General features: G+C 46.6%; 1 protein-coding gene across 2 annotated transcripts in view; it reads right to left on the bottom strand.

The window, feature by feature from the left end:
- Positions 1-19,139, bottom strand: part of DOCK1 (dedicator of cytokinesis 1) — a 546,602-nt gene that overhangs the window by 32,906 nt on the left and 494,557 nt on the right. For both annotated transcript variants that reach the window (XM_032175218.3, XM_032175209.2), the window contains exons 39-45: positions 16,208-16,297; positions 14,942-15,046; positions 10,187-10,328; positions 9,974-10,052; positions 8,441-8,525; positions 4,118-4,204; positions 352-528 (exon numbers count right to left, since the gene is read on the bottom strand). In XM_032175218.3, coding sequence (XP_032031109.1) covers positions 352-528; positions 4,118-4,204; positions 8,441-8,525; positions 9,974-10,052; positions 10,187-10,328; positions 14,942-15,046; positions 16,208-16,297 — 765 coding nt within the window. The remainder of the gene's footprint in view (positions 1-351; positions 529-4,117; positions 4,205-8,440; positions 8,526-9,973; positions 10,053-10,186; positions 10,329-14,941; positions 15,047-16,207; positions 16,298-19,139) is intronic.

Below are 19,139 nucleotides of genomic sequence, written 5' to 3' on the forward strand. Positions count from 1 at the left end.
CTAGTCCTGATATTCTGGTGTTTTTGTCTAACTTTATCTTTTGGCCCTTTAAGATCCCAGACCTTGTAAAAGCCACTGGAGGCCTGGGTGCAGAGAAGCCCAGCCTGGGTGGGTCAGTGGGGGCTTCCTGACTGTCTGGGGATGCCCAGGGGAGCCTTGCCGGGGCTCAGGCCTTGACTTTGCTGCAGCCTTCAGGGGCCGCCACTGGCTGCTGTTGCCTGGCCTTGGCTGGGCCACTGCTGAGATTGCTCAGTGAGACTGGGGCATTTCTGGGCTTTGGGGACTCTTGGGAATTTTCAGTCTGTCCCAGGGTAGGACTGCTTGCCCAGAGCAAGCTGGTGGGTCCCGTGCCTTTTCATAGTTTGTGAAGCCCCCCATGACAGCTGGATCCACGATGCCGTTCAGCAGCATGGAGAGAGGGTTGATGGGCAGGCTGGGGTCATCCAAGTGCTGCTGCACCATGCTGTTGATCTTGTCGTTTGTCAGCTGCATGGTCTCGATGGCATTCTCCAGGGGGCTGATTTCCACCTGCAAGGAGAGAGGAGAGCCTGATGTCAGCCCCACAGCTGCCTCCACTCCCGGGGTCTCACCAGAGGGGCCACGTGCTCGTGCTCTGGGGCAGGCTTTCTGCTCCTCCACCAACCTTTCTTCCAAACAGAATGTTTGGGCAGCTGGGCATTTTATTATTATTGTTTGTTCCCAGAGATGAAAATTCCAAAGGAACAAAGCAAAGCTGCTGCCCAGCTCTGGGGGCAGGGGCTGTGTGTGTGCACGTGGCTATGCACATACGTGGTCATCCCAGGAAAACACACAGCCTTGAGTGCTTGAATACACCTGCTTCAGAACAGACACTTTCAATCCTGTTCTTGTTCTCTGCTTGCTGTGCAGAGGGAGAAGATGTTCGGGAATTTTGAGGAATCTAGGCCCAGGCAGCCTGCACTACTTGTCCGGTTAGGGAGGGCAAAGGAGGTCAAGGGAGGGCCCCGCCATGGCACCACACACCATCATGTGAAGGAAGAGTGATGGGCAGGCGTGGTGGCTCCCGCCTGCAAACCTAGCACTTTGGGAGGCCGAGGTGGGCAGATCACCTGAGGTCAGGAGTTCAAGACCAGCCTGGCCAACATAGCGAAACCCTGTCTCTACTAAAACACAAAAATTAGCCAGGTGTGGTGGTGCATGCCTGTCATCCCAGCTACTCGGGAAGCTGAGGCAAGAGAATTACTTGAACCCAGGAGGCAGGGGTTGCAGTCAGCCGAGATTGTGCCACTGCACTCAGGCCGGGCAACAGAGTGAGACTCCAAAAAACAAATAAACAACAACAACAAAGAGAGCTCATGGTCCCTGGGGTTGGGAGGAAAAGGCTGCTTGGAGCACCTCCAGGTTGCCCTCACAGGCCGCATTTGCACACCTGCCATGGTTAATGAGACCTTCAGTGCAGGAGGTAGTCCTGGCTCTGGTGCGTATCTCTCAGGGACCTCCACCCTCTTTCTCTGCAGGCCCCACAGGGCCTGGCCTGGCCAAGTCCCAGCCCAGTGCCCTCCAGCTCAGCCCTAAGGTGCCAGGGCAATGTGGCTGGGTCTAAGGCAGGGACCACAGCTGCCCTGAGGTCTTGCTTGAGCAGATCAAACCTCCTCCTCATGCTGGGCCACGGGGACCATGTCCCAGGGTGACCTCAGCAATAACTTTGCTCCTTCCAAAGGAGGAGTGATGGGCCCCCATCCATGCCCAAGAGCTCTTGGTATCTTCATGTCCGGCTTTCTTCCTGATACAGCCTCTAGGGGACTGCCTGGGAGCTGGGGGTGGGGCAGGGCAGAGATGAACAGAGAATGGGTGATTCTGTCCATCAGCAACCCTAGACTGGCACTCCTAGGTGGCTGAAGAGATAACAGAGGCTCTCTGCCCACCGATGTCACTGTCCTTGCACTGATGGAGGGACAGCCTCGGGGAGATTGTGATGCACTGGGTGTGGCCAGCCACGTGCACACTGCTGAGAGGGCCCCTTGTCCGGTGTCCTGGACAGCAGGCATAGCCATGCTGTCCTGACCCCACAACTTGCTTTGCCAGGCCCTACGACATTTCATCCTGGGCACACAGCTTCAACCAATGCACACTCCAGGGCAGTATTCCACCTGGACTGACTGTTAACTCCCTGTTACTAATCTCATTTGCACTAAGAAATAATCCCTTCCTATTTTTATTGAAGAAGGTTAGCTGCTGCTCCCACAGATATCCCACGGGGGTTGGTCCCAGGTGGCACAAGGAGGGCATCAGGGGCTGGTAGCAGGATGTGAGTTCTGCCATTCTGGGATTATTTGCCTTCCTGCCCTCTTAGTCTGTTCAAAATGGCCAACGCAGCCCAAGGAGAAGCTGCAACCTCATGAAAGGTCAGGGCTCCCCTCTCCACCTCCTTAAGCTCCTGCATCCAGCAGCTGTTGGCTGGCAGGCCCCGATTACAAAGGGCTCATAGGCAGAGGGTGATTAAGAGGATCACGGCCTATTTAGGTGGAGGGCCTGCTCTTCCGTTGTCTCTCACATGTACAGTGCCTCACTAGCTACACAGGGACCCAGCAAAGGGGGTGCACTTTTACCACCTGACACAGAACTCCCACAGCCTTCTATCTGTCAGGCAATGCCTGGCTGCTGGGGGCACAGAAGGGGAACTCCGGAGCAGACAGTGACCCCAGGAGGGGTAGGCGAAGACCCCTGGGTGCTTTGAGTATAAAGAAGTGGCTCTGACTGCGGGCGACCTCTCAGAGAGTGGCCCATGGCTGCCCACAGCTCATGCTGGTGTGGGCAAAGGAGGAGGCTCGGCGCTGGACACGCAGCTGGGCAGAGAGACGCTGGCCCCTAGAGACAAATAATCAGGTGTTTCGGGGGGACTCACTGAAAACTAAATGGCAAGTGCCACCCCTCAGTGAGTTCTTGCCAGGTGAAAACAAAAGGCACTGAGACACATGAGCAAAAACTTACAGATTTCAATCAGATGTTTTTATATTGCCAGTTGCCTTGGCCCTGACATTTCAATACTGTCAATAAATCTGCTGCCCAACTCTGGTTCATGTAAATCAAACTGTGCAATAGCTCACTGCAAATGTGAGTTTCATGTAAAAGAAACCGTCCCATCGCAAAGCAAAGTTTAGCTTTGCTGAGAGCTGGAAATCGTTATTTCTTTAAAAAGGGTCATGTATGTTTATTGCGGCACTATTCACAATAGCAAAGAGTTGGAACCAACCCAAATGTCCAACAACGATAGACTGGATTAAGACAATGTGGCACATATACACCATGGAATACTATGCAGCCATAAAAAATGATGAGTTCGTGTCCTTTGTAGGGACATGGATGAAACTGGAAAACATCATTCTCAGTAAACTATCGCAAGGACAAAAAACCAAACACCACATGTTCTCACTCATAGGTGGGAATTGAACAATGAGAACTCATGGACACAGGAAGGGGAACATCACACTCCGGGGACTATTGTGGGGTGGGGGGAGGGGGGAGGAACAGCATTAGGAGATATACCTAATGCTAAATGACAAGTTAATGGGTACAGGAAATCAATATGGCACATGGATACATATGTAACAAACCTGCACATTGTGCACATGTACCCTAAAACCTAAATTATAAAAAAAAAAAAAAAAGGGTCAGGGAGGGGTATGTTCTCAGGCTATTTTTACTTGAAATGGGCAAGGACTATTAATTAATAGTTGTTTGTCATGTAAATGGCAATAAAATCATCAGGAAAAAAATCTTTAAAAAAGTTTATGTAGATTGGAATTTGTCTTAAACTTTTCACTTGGTTAACACAAAGCATTGTCAAAACAGCACAGCTATGACTGAATTTAAATATGTTGTAAGAAAAAATGAAATCTTCATTCTGGTTTTTTGATAAGCTAGAGTTGGTCGTGATTACACAGCATTTCCAAGAAAATATGGCTGGGTGAGGAGATATCGATGCTCTCAAGAACAGGTGGGGTGGTTACGTGAACTGTAGGGTCTGCTGTGTGCACGCTGCCACAGTGACCACGGGGCACGAGCAGGTGAAGAAGGCGTGGCACACTGTATTGAGGAAGGGAATGGACAATTCCTTCTGGGGTGGGGCCATCCTTACCATGAAAACAGACTTGACCTCAAACCACCTTAAAATTCCAGGTAATTTATATGCAGTTGTGTATATGGTTCTCTCGATCCACATATTCTGCAAAGGAAACACACACACACAACATGGGTTAGAAGGATGTCAGCAGGTGGACAGCTCTGCCCTAAGGGGGATTTACAGAATAATACACAAGAGTCAGGTCCTTCAGCAGGACAGGGTCTGTGGTGCTCAGCACAGGGCACGTGTGCCTTCAGGTAGCACCTCACAAGCCATGCTCTGCCTAACGATCGCTCAGGATACATCAAAGTATCTCCTGTCCCCTAGCCAACGTTGCCCACCACTCTGGTATTTGACAGTGAAAGTATACTAGGTGAGTGAGAAAGATGTGTATACTCCAAAATGAGGCATGGGGAGCCCCTCTTGAGCAAACAGATTTTGAGAAAGGCTCCAAAGAAGTCTTACGTTAGCCACAGTGTTCATAAGAAACTAAAAGGGGCAAATACATCTTTGGGAGACTGGATTTAATCAAAGTGACCTCTGATGTTCTGATAAAACCAGTCGGTATTTTAAACTTTAAAATGTTTTGATGTAACTAATATATGTTTATATGAGAACATAAAGACATGGAAACAGCAGGAGGAAAAACCATCCCCTACCCGAAACTGATAACCTACATGCTTTAGTATCTATTGTTGAAGACTTCTTACTAAGTATTAAAAAGTGTGTCTATGCATATTTTAAATAAAAACATCATTTGACAATCTGTGTTCTTTGTAAAACAGTGTATTACATGTTGCAGGAAACTGTTCTAATCCAATAAATACAATTCTACCACTCTTTAGGGATTGCACAAAAACTCCATTGCAGGGGTCAACTGGAAATCCTTTACCGCCTCTTTTGTACTGTCTAGCTTGCAACAATCTTCTGCCATTCCAACCTCCCTGCACTGCAGGGTCACTGAGCAGTCTGAGTCTGTCAACAGGAATCTAGACTTAAGCAGATGGGATAATGGAATGCCAGCCATTCCAGAAAACTGGGACAAGCGTGGGGGGCGCTCACGTCTGTAATCCCAACACTTTCGGAGGCCAGGGCAGGCAGATTGCCTGAGCTCAGGACTTCGAGACCAGCCTGGGCAATGTGGCAAAATCCCGTCTCTACTAAATACAAAAATTAGCCTGGTGTGGTGGCACGTGCCTGTAGTCTCAGCTACTCAGGAGGCTGAGGCATGAGAATCGCTTGAACCCGTGAGGTGGAGGTTGCAGGGTGCTGACATTACACCACTGCACTTCAGCCTGGGCAACAGGGCAAGACTCTCTCAAAAAAAAAAAAAAAAAAAATTCAGAAAACTGACTTGGATCTTGGAAAGCATTTATCCCAAACCTCTTTCTTTTTCTGAGATGGAGTCTCGCTGTGTCCCCCAGGCTGGAGTGCAGTGGCGCGATCTCAGCTCACTGCAAGCTCCGCCTCCTGGGTTCACGCCATTCTCCTGCCTCAGCCTCCCGAGTAGCTGGGAGTACAGGCGCCCAACACGCCCAGCTAATTTTTTGTATTTTTAGTAGAAACAGGGTTTCACCGTGTTAGCCAAGATGGTCTCGATCTCCTGACCTCGTGATCCGCCCGTCTCGGCCTCCCAAAGTGCTGCGATTACAGGCGTGAGCCACCACGCCCGGCCAATCCCAAACTTCTTATGTTCCATAGGAGGAAAGGGAAGGAGCTGGCTGAAGCCATACGGACACAGGCAAGGCCTCCATGTCCCAGGCCAGTCCTCCTTTGCCCCATGGGGAAGGCTCCCTCAGGTTTTTGTCCTAGCAATAGAAGCAGGTCTGGCCCTCTCACGTCCACCTCTAGACCAGATTCCAGTGCTTTCTCTCATGTCAACGTGCCCTGAGAGGGACCTCTGGGTTCCATCCTGGGCTTTACGGCCAGCTCCTCCTCACGCAGGCCCTGTCTCATCTTCCTCCTTGTCAGTGCCCTCACTCCCCAGCACATCAGTCACCCCTAGCCAAGTCTGCAGGTGTGAGCCACCTCGCACTGCTCTCGGCCTGGTGGGCAGCTTCCCCAGCCCCCTGCACTTGGAGCTGGGCTCCCTGCTGTGGGGCCGGGGCCTGGCTTCCCAGTAGAGCAAAAGACTTTGCACTTATCTAAGGCTTTGTGGGGCATGTGAAGGACCAAATCCTGTGGCTTCCGAACACTTTGTCCAAGTGCCCGGACCTCAACGGGGCCATTAGGGGATTTCAGGGCCATTTAGAAGAAGCGTAGCCTCTGAGGCTCAGCACAGCTCAAAATGTCAAGAGCCTTCGTTATTCTTAGCTCTGCACCCAACTGGCTGCGCACCCTTCAGCGGCTCACTTGACCTCCTTGTGTCTATTTCTTTATAGTCTAAGAATATATCTACTTGCCAGATGAGAGAGGTGTGAGGGAAATTCAAGAACTGCCTATAAATCCCACAGTTGAGGGACTCCATATAAATACTAGCGTTAGTGCTTGTGATGACAGTAACAGGTGCGGACTGCTCTGAAAGCCACTGCCCTTAGCGAGGGTGTCCAGGTTGGACGTGCCTAGGTTCTGCCCACACTGTTGCAGACAATAGACACTGCAGTGACCAGTCCCGGAGGAGGTCCAGGGTGCTGGGTTCACCAACGAATAGGGTGAACATAATCTTCAAACAACCAGCCTGCTGGGACTACACAATACTGCAGATCTCACCAACTCCAAGCTCCTTTGTGCTCCTTGGTGACACACAAGGAATCTGGCCTCAGGGCTGGAAGGAACTTCCCCATGGCTCTTAAGAGCTGGAATAGGAGACTCACAGGTACTGCCCTGAAGATCCGATGACTGGCAGACCCCTGAGGGATTGGGAGGGAGAGTGGGTAGACGCCACTCTTTACTTGAGGCAACCCTGCTGGAAGGGTTCCGAGCTTTGCTCTGGTTAGGAGTAGGGTGCTAATTCACCTTTGACCTTTGCAGCCTAGATGCCTTGAGACAGCACACAAGAGAAGCCATTCTCAGCAGAGCCGGTCCTCCTTGGGGGTCCCCGGGCTAATGCCTCCTTGCAATATAGGACTACATAAGGATTTCTGGAGGTTTCCCAGGCAAGATGGATAAACATTAACATTTTGTAAAAATTATGGCTTATCTGATGCCTTTTCAACATAGATCCACTCACTTGAGCCCAAGAGTTCAAGACCAGCCTGGGCAACATAGACTCCACCTCTATATAAAAAAATAAATAAAATAAAAATACAAATGAATCCATGAAAGCAGTTTGTATGTAGAATTTTTAAAAGGCTCTAGGGCTGGGTGCGGTGGCTCAAGCCTGTAATCCCAGCACTTTGGGAGGCTGAGGCCGGCAGGGGATCACGAGGCGACAGAGCAAGGCTCTGTCTCAAAAAAAAAAACTTTTTTTTTTTTTTTTTTTTGGATGGAGTTTCACTCTTGTCCTCTAGGCTGGAGTGCAACGGAGCGATCTTGGCTCACTGCAACCTTTGCCTCCTGGGTTCAAGCGATTCTCCTGCCTCAGCCTCCCAAGTAGCTGGGATTACAGGCATGTGTCACCATGCCTGGCTAATTTTGTATTTTTAGTAGAGACAGAGTTTTACCATGTTGGTCAGGCTGGTCTCGAACTCCTGAACTAATTTGATCCACCTGCCTTGGCCTCCTAAAGTGTTGGGATTACAGGCGTGAGCCACCATGCCCGGCTTGGAAATCTTTTTGATTGGTTGTCCCAACTGGGGTGGTGGCACTGGCACCTAGTAGGCAGAGTTCAGGGATGCTGCCAAAAATCCCTGGATGCACAGAATGGTCCCCACCACAGAGAATAACCCAGTCTGTATCGCCAGTAGTGCTGGGGTCAACCCTGCAGTTGTGCATTGTGCTCCAGTGAAGTTCAGGTGCTGGATACTGAATGAGGAATGAGCACCCGAGTCCGGATCCAGTTCATGTGTTGACTGCTGTGTCACCTGCAGAAAGCCACGTCAGCACCCAGCACCTCAGCACTCAGTGGGTCCATTTGTAACTAGAGATAATAGGCACCTGCTCTGTCACCTGGGTCTCGCAGGGAAGGCAGTGTGCTACTCGTATGGGAGCTCCAGCATTTGGACGGCACAGTCTCCTTATTAAATACCTCAGTGACCTTAGTCATATTGTTAGTGAAATGGCAATCAGTTTTTCTAACTTTGGAGGGGGTAATAGATTAAGATTTCTACACATAATATACAAAGACATTTAATACTGCCCCGTGGCTGCCTTTGAGGCCACGCTTCTCCACTGGCAGTTCTATTGGTGATGGAATGATATTTTTTGTTTGTTTGTTTTGGTGGTTTGTTTGTTTTTTACCGCAAATTCATTGTCTGGGTTTTTCTCTCCCTTCCGGATTGGCCGAGAATATTCAAATCGTTGGACCTCGTTCACCCTGTAAAAACTGTACAGAGACAGACAGATCATTAGACATTTAACCCGGTAAATAGCCAATTTGCTTTTGGACACGGGGTCTGGCCTTAGAACATGTCATTGCCTCCTGAAAAATGTCCCTAACCTTGACCTGAAGCCATCGCCTTGGCGTCCTCTCCCAGCCAGGGAAATGTTGGCAGGTGGAAAAATTAACTTGAGTTTTTGCCTCTTCCCTGTCCCCGCCAACCCTCAAGGGAAAACAGAAGCTGAGTAGGAGTGAAATGAGCAAAAACAGAGGAAAGGTGAAGCGAAGCATAGAGAAAAAAGCTTTTGTGTTCAAGGTATGTGTTTATCACTATTTTTAAAAAGTATTACATACTTTAGTGTCAGATCTACAAAGTACAGATTTTGCAACCACCCCAAGAGTGACACACAGGAAACATAAGTAACCTGGGGCCGTGGTCGGGGTAGGAGGCAGGCTTTCCGCATGCACAGGGGAGGGCGTGGAGAGACTGAGACTGATTTCTCCCCTGCACTGAAATGCAGGCAGGCTTCCACAGCAGAAGAAACTACTGCATCTAGGAAGGCTCTAAGCTTCACTATTTGCTTAAGGCCTCTGAAAAATAAAGTTGCAACCCTTAAAATGTATGCCTTGCGAGAGCAATCATTTGTAAATAAACAGGGTCCCAGTTTATTTCCCATTATTGCTGATGAAAGGTCAAAGAAACGATGAAAGGTTAAAGAAACCACCAAAATTCAGGAAGCAAAATGAAGCAGATCCTAAGGAATATGAGGTCATCAAAGAGATTAATATTTTCACCAGAACATGGATCAAACAGAACAGAAAAGTCTTAATACCAAACACATCTGCTAAAGCAGGTCTTTCTACGCCATTGCTAAGTCAGGTGCAATTCAACTGACAGGCAGAAAATCTCACTCAAATATGGACAGTTGACTCAGGAGGTTTAAAAGCCCCCTCATAACCCTACATTATGGAATTGCCGTGCTGTAAGGCTGAAGGGTTCTCCTGTGTGTCACCAGGAGCAAATGTGCAAATCCCATTTCCCGCCTTCTAAAATGCAAACATTCAGGCCGCACTCACATGTATGGACTCGGCTTTGCTGGGAATGGGCAGGACTTGTACACTGCTGTGAAGCTCCCTGGGGGATTGTACCCCACAGGGCAGGTCTATAAAGGAGATCAGACGGCCTCCACTGCCCACTTAGGTTTTTGCTGTCAGCTGACTTTGGGAAAGGAATAGGCTTTGCACGCTCCCAGCACACGGATTAACATCTCCTCTCACTTTTTTTGGATGCTGAAAATAATCAGCTTCCCTTGCTCCTCAAAGAGGACAGAAAGAGCATTTGGAAAGCAAATCCACAGCCAAAGTCCATCCTTTAAAAGGTGGAATTATTAGCAAGAGATCCGTACACAGCCTTTTACAACCCTCACGTTGGGTAAGAAAAATGGGATGATTACCTTACAATCTGCTCTGACACTGGCCTGTGAAACTTAGGAGGCAGATCGAGTTTGGGCTTCACTGTGAAGCACTGAATATCTGAGGTGAGGGGGTTAAGGATCACTAAGGCAGCATAGACATCAACCATGAGAGAGGCCCCCCATCACACCCAACCACCCAAATGAATGGCGTCACCATGGTTTCAGAGTCGATGCGGTTGTCTTAAAGGATACACTGGCCAGGAGAGTTTTTAATATCATCGCCTGGTGGAGATGTTGTCTTCATTTTCTCAGCGTTTGGAAACTGAGTTAATAGCCGAGCCTCAAAATCTTCCCGGCGCTCATACTCTTTCCCTCGGTAAATGAAAACTTTTCCCTGAAAAGGGTAACATTCATTTAATAACACCACAGAGAAAGGGCCAGAAAGAGTTCACATGCAATATGCTGGTCTTAAAATATGCCTTATGGGTTCTTACAAAATGTCATTGAATTTAAGAACAACTTGTAATTTTTATTTTTTTTTTGTACTTGCGTTGGCTTTGTTAATCAAGAACATATGGTCATCAAGCACGTAAGTTAATACTGTTTAAGAAGCACTCAATACTGCGCTACTAACATCTGCGATATGTTTTCATCTTGACAGTAACAACTGATTTAAAAACTATATGAGAAACCAAATGAGCACTCAGAAGCCTGCACTAGAGTGGGATGAAATGGTTAGAAGGGGGCAAGGCAGCCAGGGCAAGTGGATGATGATGTCCGTACTTTTTCTTGTTTTTGTTTTCTTCTCAGGTAGGCCCTAATGAAGTCGTTTTCATTCTGCCATAAGGAATTTAAGAGAGCTTGAGCTAAGGTGGGACCCCAGCACCTGAACACGGCCACCCGGTGCTGACTCCTGTGAGACACAGTCGAGGTGAGAAGAACCCGAGGGGAAGGGATGCAGACCAGAGCCGAGAGCTACTAAGTTCCTGGTCTCCCCCGAGTGAGTGACTGGAGATGGACGGAGAGCAGGACTTCCCTTCCTGCATTCAGAATGCATGTGCAGGTCATTATTCATCAACACATGTCAAGATAAAATATACAGAGCTCTTCTTGGAAAGGCTGGGTTTGGTCCATCTCAGATGACACTTTTGTCACCTCCATAAATTCCAAGTTGGAGAGTCAGTCCACTGGGGTTGTTATAGACAGCTGGGCTAGACTAGGCAGCCTGGGGCGGGGAGGGGAGTTAAGTAGGTAAGTGTTCTTCCTTCTGCAAGGCTGTCTTGTTGAGGTCATTTCTGTCTGAGTCTGACACAGTCCTCTGTAAATATACCTGTAAGGAATGTTTTTCTTGCAAGATATAACAGGTCTCCGTTTTTTTCCCGATTTCAACACGTGTGTCCTGAGTGTCAACTCGGTCACAGAAAGGGGCCAATGAGTACCTAGTGTAATGTTGCTGCTGGTTTTGGAAGCCTTCTGCCTCCCCCCACTCACCCTGTCCCATCTGGGGCTGTCTCAACTGAAATGAAACTGCCACAAGGAGAAGATAGCAAGAAGCCACAGGGGTACAAGAAACAGAAGTCTAGGGGGGTAACACTTTCCAGGACGGGACGTGGTTGCTGAGGTGCTTCTGTTCTTTGATCAGGGGATACTGGGGAAGAATCTCCAGGTTGGCGGCTCCCAAGTCAGCTGCAGCCTTGCCCCATCTGCAGTCATTCCTGGACAGGTGCCAGAAAGGGAGATGAACAGAGACAGAGGCAGACAGAGAGGACAGCATTTTGCTGCATATTTTTACACTTACCTCCTAAAGACTAAGATTGAAGTCAAATTAAAATTTGTCTAACTAATGGATTTTCAAAAGGATTAAGAGAGATTCTATGACACTGAATCAATTGATCCCTGCTGTGGTCAGAATGTTCGTAGCCCCCAAACTTCAGATGTTGAAACCTAATCACCAAGGTGATAGTATTAGAAGGTGGGGCCTTTGGAAAGGAATTAGGTCTTGAGGGCTCCACCCTTATGAAAGTGATCAGTGCCTTAGAAAAGAGGCCCCAGAGAGCTGCCTGCCCTTTCCACCCCATGAGAACAGGTGGAAGGCACCATCTATGAGGAATGGGCCTCCCCAGACTCCAAATCTGCTGGACCTTGATCTTGGACTTCCCAGCCTCCGGAACTGTGAACAATACATTCCTGTTGTTTATAAAGTACCCAGTCTAAGGTATTTTGTTACAGGAGCCCCAGTGGACTAAGACAGTCCCCTTCCCTTGCCCCAGCTTATTCTGAGTTCTCCTAAATCACTAAAAAAGAATCAGTTTAAGAATTGAATTCTTTTTCACTTTGTGCTTAGGTATGTCTTAAAAGTACCATTATGGAAGAAAAATGTTCTATTTCTCTCCAAAAAAAAAAAATAATGTCCAGCAGAAATCATATAATATGTAGTCTTAATTAGAAATATAAATACACAGTTTGAGCATCTTCTGAGGCGATATAAAACCACGCACTTCCAAAATTCAGTAAGATTTAATGTATAACAGACTACTATCAAACTAGCAAGCATTTTTCTTATGCTTTACGTGAGAAGACATAATAATAAAAATGTACACAAAGACTTTAATAGAAAAAAGCTAGTGAGTTATAGATAAAAACACGAATAACATTTTCTGAAAATGTCAGTTACTTTGCATTCTGAAGTGATTCTTTCGAACATGAAAACAAGGGGAAAATGTACATCTAGTCAAAGATATTTATTCCTTGTAAGGCCTATAAATATCAACATGAGCACAAAAAACAGTGAGATCAAGTTTTAGAGAAAAACAAAGCAAAAGGGACAGCTAGTCAGTTCTTGGAGGCTCCTCTCGAGCAGGGCATGAAGCACCCAAACATTCTGCCCACGTTTTGGTAACTGCCAGTGTCATTGGCAGACTGACCCCTGCCAGGTCATCTGTGAAGTGTGATAAATATATTGCTGCAGCCTCACAGAATGATCCAGGTGTGGCGGGAAAGTCAGTTCAATATTAATCAAGCCTGTTAACCTCCATTCAGACTTTTCATTTTGTCCTTTTGGCGGTGGAGATGACCCAGTACCGTCCCTGGAGCCTGCCATGTGTGAGCTCCTGGCACAACCTGGCATCTATTGGCTCGGGGGCTGCGATGTGTCCTCCTCACCTGGCACTGCCCTCACATAATATTCCACGCAGGCTGCTCCCTTGCTCTGGATTCTGGGATAACCATCCTCCATGGATCCAGAGTTGGTGCCTACATACCAGAGGCGGATCTCCATCCACAGGAGCCACACGCATCATCTAACACCAAGCACTGCACAAGGCTGCTACGGCTTAGGGTCCATTTGCCTCCCTTTCCTAAAGATGTATGTTCCAGAGCACACACACACTCGAATTAAAGCCTTTAGCAACAGTAAGTGGCTTTAACTCCAAGCTCATTCCATCCTTCAGCTTTGTTTTTTATTGAGAATGAAGCTAATTTCAAATTTGTCTCTAATTTACAGCTTGTAACTAAGCCTCCTTTATTCATTCTTTGGAAGGGAAGACTTTGTTCAGAATCAGTGCTTCTGATCAACCACTATCTTTGCTGCATGATGAAGGCAAGAGCAGAAGCTGACCAGCAGTGACCAGGAGTGACCAGGACAGGGCCAGATGCCTCCGTCACCAGGCAGGACACTGAGGAGTGGGCAGCCAGCCTCACCTCCTAGAACGGAACAGAACTGTGGGGCTCCCGTGTCAACAGTGACATGCCCTTCCTAAGGGGAGGTTTATATCCTCTGGGTGCCGTGATGAAGAGATGTCACACTATTAGTGACTCCCACGGAATCGGAAACACAGGACCCCAAATGAGCAACGTCTGGAACCATGGGAATCTCCCAACTGGTTTCAACTGCCCCAGACAGCTGTGCTCAAGACACAGAGCTTCTGCTTCCTAAAGCCAGAGCAATCACACATGGTCTCCTAGGATAAGAGAAAACCAAGTGTCAAAAAAAAAAAAAGTCATAAGAAATATCAGGAAATCATGACCCACTGGTCAATGGCATCCAAAGAACGTGTTTTTGAGAAAATGTATAAACAATTCTATGGCAGGCCAGGCAGCACTATTAATATTTATGTAACTTCTCCTTTGGCCTCATGTGAATACTGGGAAATGGGCACCTGGCAGGTGATCACAGTTACTGCTTCAATTACGTGTCTGAAAGCACATGCCTGTCTCAGGGATGGAGCCTGATTTGGAGTTTCCAGCACCGTGGCCACACAGATCCATTTCCAATTTCCCATATAATTAAAAACATACATCTTCATAGCAGCACATTGGGTGGGGACAACCCAAATGTTCATCAATGGAATCAATGAATAAATAAAATGCGGCCTCTCCATGCAATGAAATACCATTCAGCCTTAAAAAGGATAAAGTTCTGACACATGCTACAACCTGGATGAACCTGGAAGACATTAGGCCGAGTGAAACAAGCCAAAAACAGAAGGGCAAACACTGTACAATTCCACTAATACAAGGTCCCTGGAACAGTCAGATTCATAGAGACACAAAGTAGAACGGTGGCTGCCGGGGCTAGCGGGAGGGCGAACGGGGAGTTAGTGTTTAATGGATGCAGAATTTCAGTTTTGCAAGATGAAAAAGTTCTGAATGTAGATGGTGGTGCTGGCTGCACAACAACGTGAATGTATTAATGCCACCGAACTATACACCTAAAAATGGTTAAGATGGCAAATAGTATGTTACATATATCACACCTCAATTAAAATAATATGTGTAAATCTCTGAAGGAGGGTCCTTTTGAGGAAAAATCAGAGAGAAAGGTTATATGCAACCAAAGAAAATCTTGTCGGCCCCTTTCTGCCCCCCGGGCTAACCACTGAGCTATGGCAGGGTGGAGAGCTGCACGTTGCCACGCGGATGCAAACTCCCCACCCTTCCGCAGAACGGAAAGGGGATTCTCTGCTGGGTGAACAATCATGGCTCAGATTAGGCAGAATCAAACTTTACCCGCAGGAACGTGGGGAACCCTTGTCCGTAGTAGCCAACAGCAAAATAGTCAGGCTTGGGTCTGATCACTTTGACGATGTTTTCATAAAACTGAGCCTGTTTTTTCTGGAAGGAAAAAAGAAAATGCATTTCAGGTTTGAGTATTCAAGCATGTGTGCCTCTGGATTCTTCTTGTGGGCTCTTTAAAAGCTCTGGCAACTTCTATAGGGTGGGAGAGGGAGATGGTGGGAGAGGGTACTGAGGCTTGCACCTGAATTTCATCTCACTCCATCGTTTTGACATTATTTGTCACTCATTCTCCATCATTCCGCAAGGGAATCTGAACAAACGAGCCCAAATTCAGCAAACAGTTGTGACTTGTGGGTGTTTTCAATAACCAAAGAGGTGCCATAGAAATGGCTGGCCCTTAGTATTTTTTAAAAGGTATGGGTCAGATAGTGGGATATGTTCAAGGAGAATTTAAAAGAACAGAATCGTTCTGTTCTAAATTCATGACAGACATTCCCACATCATTAAGGTGATCTGCTGAATACAAAAATGACAAGGTGGAGGAGGCAGCAATTAGAAACTAACAGCGTTCCCATGGCAGAAGAAAGGTCTGGTCATTATCTATCCATTCCCCTCTCATAGAAGGGGTCAGGTTTTTTCGTTTTTTGAGATGGACTCTCACTCTGTTGCCCAGGCTGGAGTGCAGTGGCGCAATCTCGGCTCACTGCAACTTCCACCTCCCGGGTTCAAGCGATTCTCCAGCCTCAGCCTCCCAAGTAGCCGGGACTACAGGCACCAGCCACCACACCCGGCTACTTTTTTGTATTTTTAGTAGAGATGGGTTTTCACCGTGTTAGCCAGGATGGTCTTGATCTCCTGACCTCGTGATCCGCCTGCCTCGGCCTCCCAAAGTGCTGGGATTATAGGCGTGAGCCAGTGCGCCTGGCCTGGGGTCAGTTTTAAACTAATACAAATGCTCACAGACTCCTGGGCTGTCAAGACCACTATACACAAGGTCAGCAGTTGTTTACGTACAATTTGTTCATAGAAGCTTTAAGAGTTTGGTTATAAGAGCTGACTTGGGACTAAAAAGTAAATATTTATGGGCCAAATATCAACCAGCAAATTAACTAAAACCATATTCCTAGGCAAATGGAGGGACATGGCCAAGGTCCCAGAGTACCTGGGGTGAACCCTAATGTTGACGTGGAAAGAGCGATTCCTGAAAAACCAGCTGAGATTGCCTGTGTTCATTTAAATGAAAAGAAACAGACTCACCAGCAATTCGCTGAGTTGCTCATAATCGAACATCTCGTTCTCATACTGCTCGGCTAGCTCCTTGCCCAAGGCAATGGCCTCCTCCCACATCTGTGAGTTAAAATAAAGAAAAGAAAGAGAAACTGAGGCCTGAATTGTGCAAAGAGTAAAACAGGAATGCAATCATTCAAAATAAAACAGTGTAGAAGTACATTTGAATGAAACACTATGGGAATAACACTGAAAAAATACAAATATTTTCTTGAAGCTCCTGTCTTTTGGCTCATGACCCGCGGCATCAACTGGTCAAAGAGGTCAATCACCGGCATGTCAATCATGCAGGCCTCCGGCCATGGTAACAGCAGTCTGTTGGCCAGTCCTCACTGCTCCTGTCCTTGCTCTCCTGCTGCGAGCTGTGGCCCGAAGCCCGTCTGTCAGAGCAGCCTTGGAGCCAGGGAAAAGGAACCATAGGGTGAAGAGAGGCTGTGGGGTGCCATTTATGTAGAAACTGGGCGCCTGACTTGGCTCTTTTCCCAAGCTGTCCACCTAAAAAATGCTATGTTGAATATCATCAATGATCAGAAATATCAGGGCAGACTTCGACTCTAAAGCTTGCAGAAAGTCTGATGTATGTGTGTGACTATGCTACGGATATAAAGCCTGCTATCATTTTGAAAAGGGGGAACTTTGTAAGGTAAGTAACTTTCTAAATAAGTGATTAAAATGTTGATAAGCCTTATCCACCATAATCAAGTGGGCTTCATCCCTGGGATGCAAGGCTGGTTCAACATACGCAAATCAATAAATGTAATCCAGCATATAAACAGAACCAAAGACAAAAACCACATGATTATCTCAATAGATGCAGAAAAGGCCTTTGACAAAATTCAACAACCCTTCATGTTAAAAACTCTCAATAAATTAGGTATTGATGGGACGTATCTCAAAATAATAAGAGCTATCTACGACAAACCCACAGCCAATATCATACTGAATGGGCAAAAACTGGAAGCATTCCCTCTGAAAACTGGCACAAGACAGGGATGCCCTCTCTCACCGCTCCTATTCAACATAGTGCTGGAAGTTCTGGCCAGAGCAATCAGGCAGGAGAAGGAAATAAAGGGTATTCAACTAGGAAAAGAGGAAGTCAAATTGTCCCTGTTTGCAGATGACATGATTGTATATCTAGAAAACCCCATTGTCTCAGCCCAAAATCTCCTTAAGCTGATTAGCAACTTCAGCAAAGTCTCAGGATACAAAATTAATGTACAAAAATCACAAGCATTCTTGTACACCAATAACAGACAAACAGAGAGCCAAATCATGAGTGAACTCCCATTCACAATTGCTTCAAAGAGAATAAAATACCTAGGAATCCAACTTACAAGGGATGTGAAGGACCTCTTCAAGGAGAACTACAAACCACTGCTCAATGAAATAAAAGAGGATACAAACAAATGGAAGAACATTCCATGCTCATGGGTTGGAAGAATCAATATCGTGAAAATGGCCATACTGCCCAAGGTCATTTATAGATTCAATGCCATCCCCATCAAGCTACCAATGACTTTCTTCACAGAATTGGAAAAAACTACTTTAAAGTTCATATGGAACCAAAAAAGAGCCCGCATCGCCAAGTCAATCCTAAGCCAAAAGAACAAAGCTGGAGGCATCACGCTACCTGACTTTAAACTATACTACAAGGCTACAGTAACCAAAACAGCATGGTACTGGTACCACAACAGAGACATAGATCAATGGAACAGAACAGAGCCCTCAGAAATGACGCCGCATAGCTACAACTATCTGATCTTTGACAAACCTGACAAAAACAAGAAATGGGGAAAGGATTCCCTATTTAATAAATGGTGCTGGGAAAACTGGCTAGCCATATGTAGAAAGCTGAAACTGGATCCCTTCCTTACACCTTATACAAAAATTAATTCAAGATGGATTAAAGACTTATATGTTAGACCTAAAACCATTAAAATCCTACAAGAAAACCTAGGCAATACCATTCAGGACATAGGCGTGGGCAAGGACTTCATGTCTAAAACACCAAAAGCAATGGCAACAAAAGCCAAAATTGACAAATGGGATCTCATTAAACTAAAGAGCTTCTGCACAGCAAAAGAAACTACCATCAGAGTGAACAGGCAACCTACAGAATGGGAGAAAATGTTTGCAACCTACTCATCTGACAAAGGGCTAATATCCAGAATCTACAATGAACTCAAACAAATTTACAAGAAAAAAACAAACAACCCCATCAAAAAGTGGGCAAAGGACATGAACAGACACTTCTCAAAAGAAGACATTTATGCAGCCAAAAAACACATGAAGAAATGCTCATCATCACTGGCCGTCAGAGAAATGCAAATCAAAACCACAGTGAGATACCATCTCACACCAGTTAGAATGGCCATCATTAAAAAAATCAGGAAACAACAGGTGCTGGAGAGGATGTGGAGAAATAGGAACACTTTTACACTGTTGGTGGGACTGTAAACTAGTTCAACCATTGTGGAAGTCAGTGTGGCGATTCCTCAGGGATCTCGAACTAGAAATACCATTTGACCCAGCCATCCCATTACTGGGTATATACCCAAAGGACTATAAATCATGCTGCTATAAAGACACATGCACACGTATGTTTATTGCGGCACTATCCACAATAGCAAAGAGTTGGAACCAACCCAAATGTCCAACAACGATAGACTGGATTAAGAAAATGTGGCACATATACACCATGGAATACTATGCAGCCATAAAAAATGATGAGTTCGTGTCCTTTGTAGGGACATGGATGAAACTGGAAAACATCATTCTCAGTAAACTATCGCAAGGACAAAAAACCAAACACCGCATGTTCTCACTCATAGGTGGGAATTGAACAATGAGAACTCATGGACACAGGAAGGGGAACGTCACACTCCGGGGACTGTTGTGGGGT

This window comes from Hylobates moloch, unplaced genomic scaffold (genome assembly GCF_009828535.3).
Source record: "Hylobates moloch isolate HMO894 unplaced genomic scaffold, HMol_V3 SCAFFOLD_3, whole genome shotgun sequence".
NCBI classification, from domain to species: domain Eukaryota; kingdom Metazoa; phylum Chordata; class Mammalia; order Primates; family Hylobatidae; genus Hylobates; species Hylobates moloch.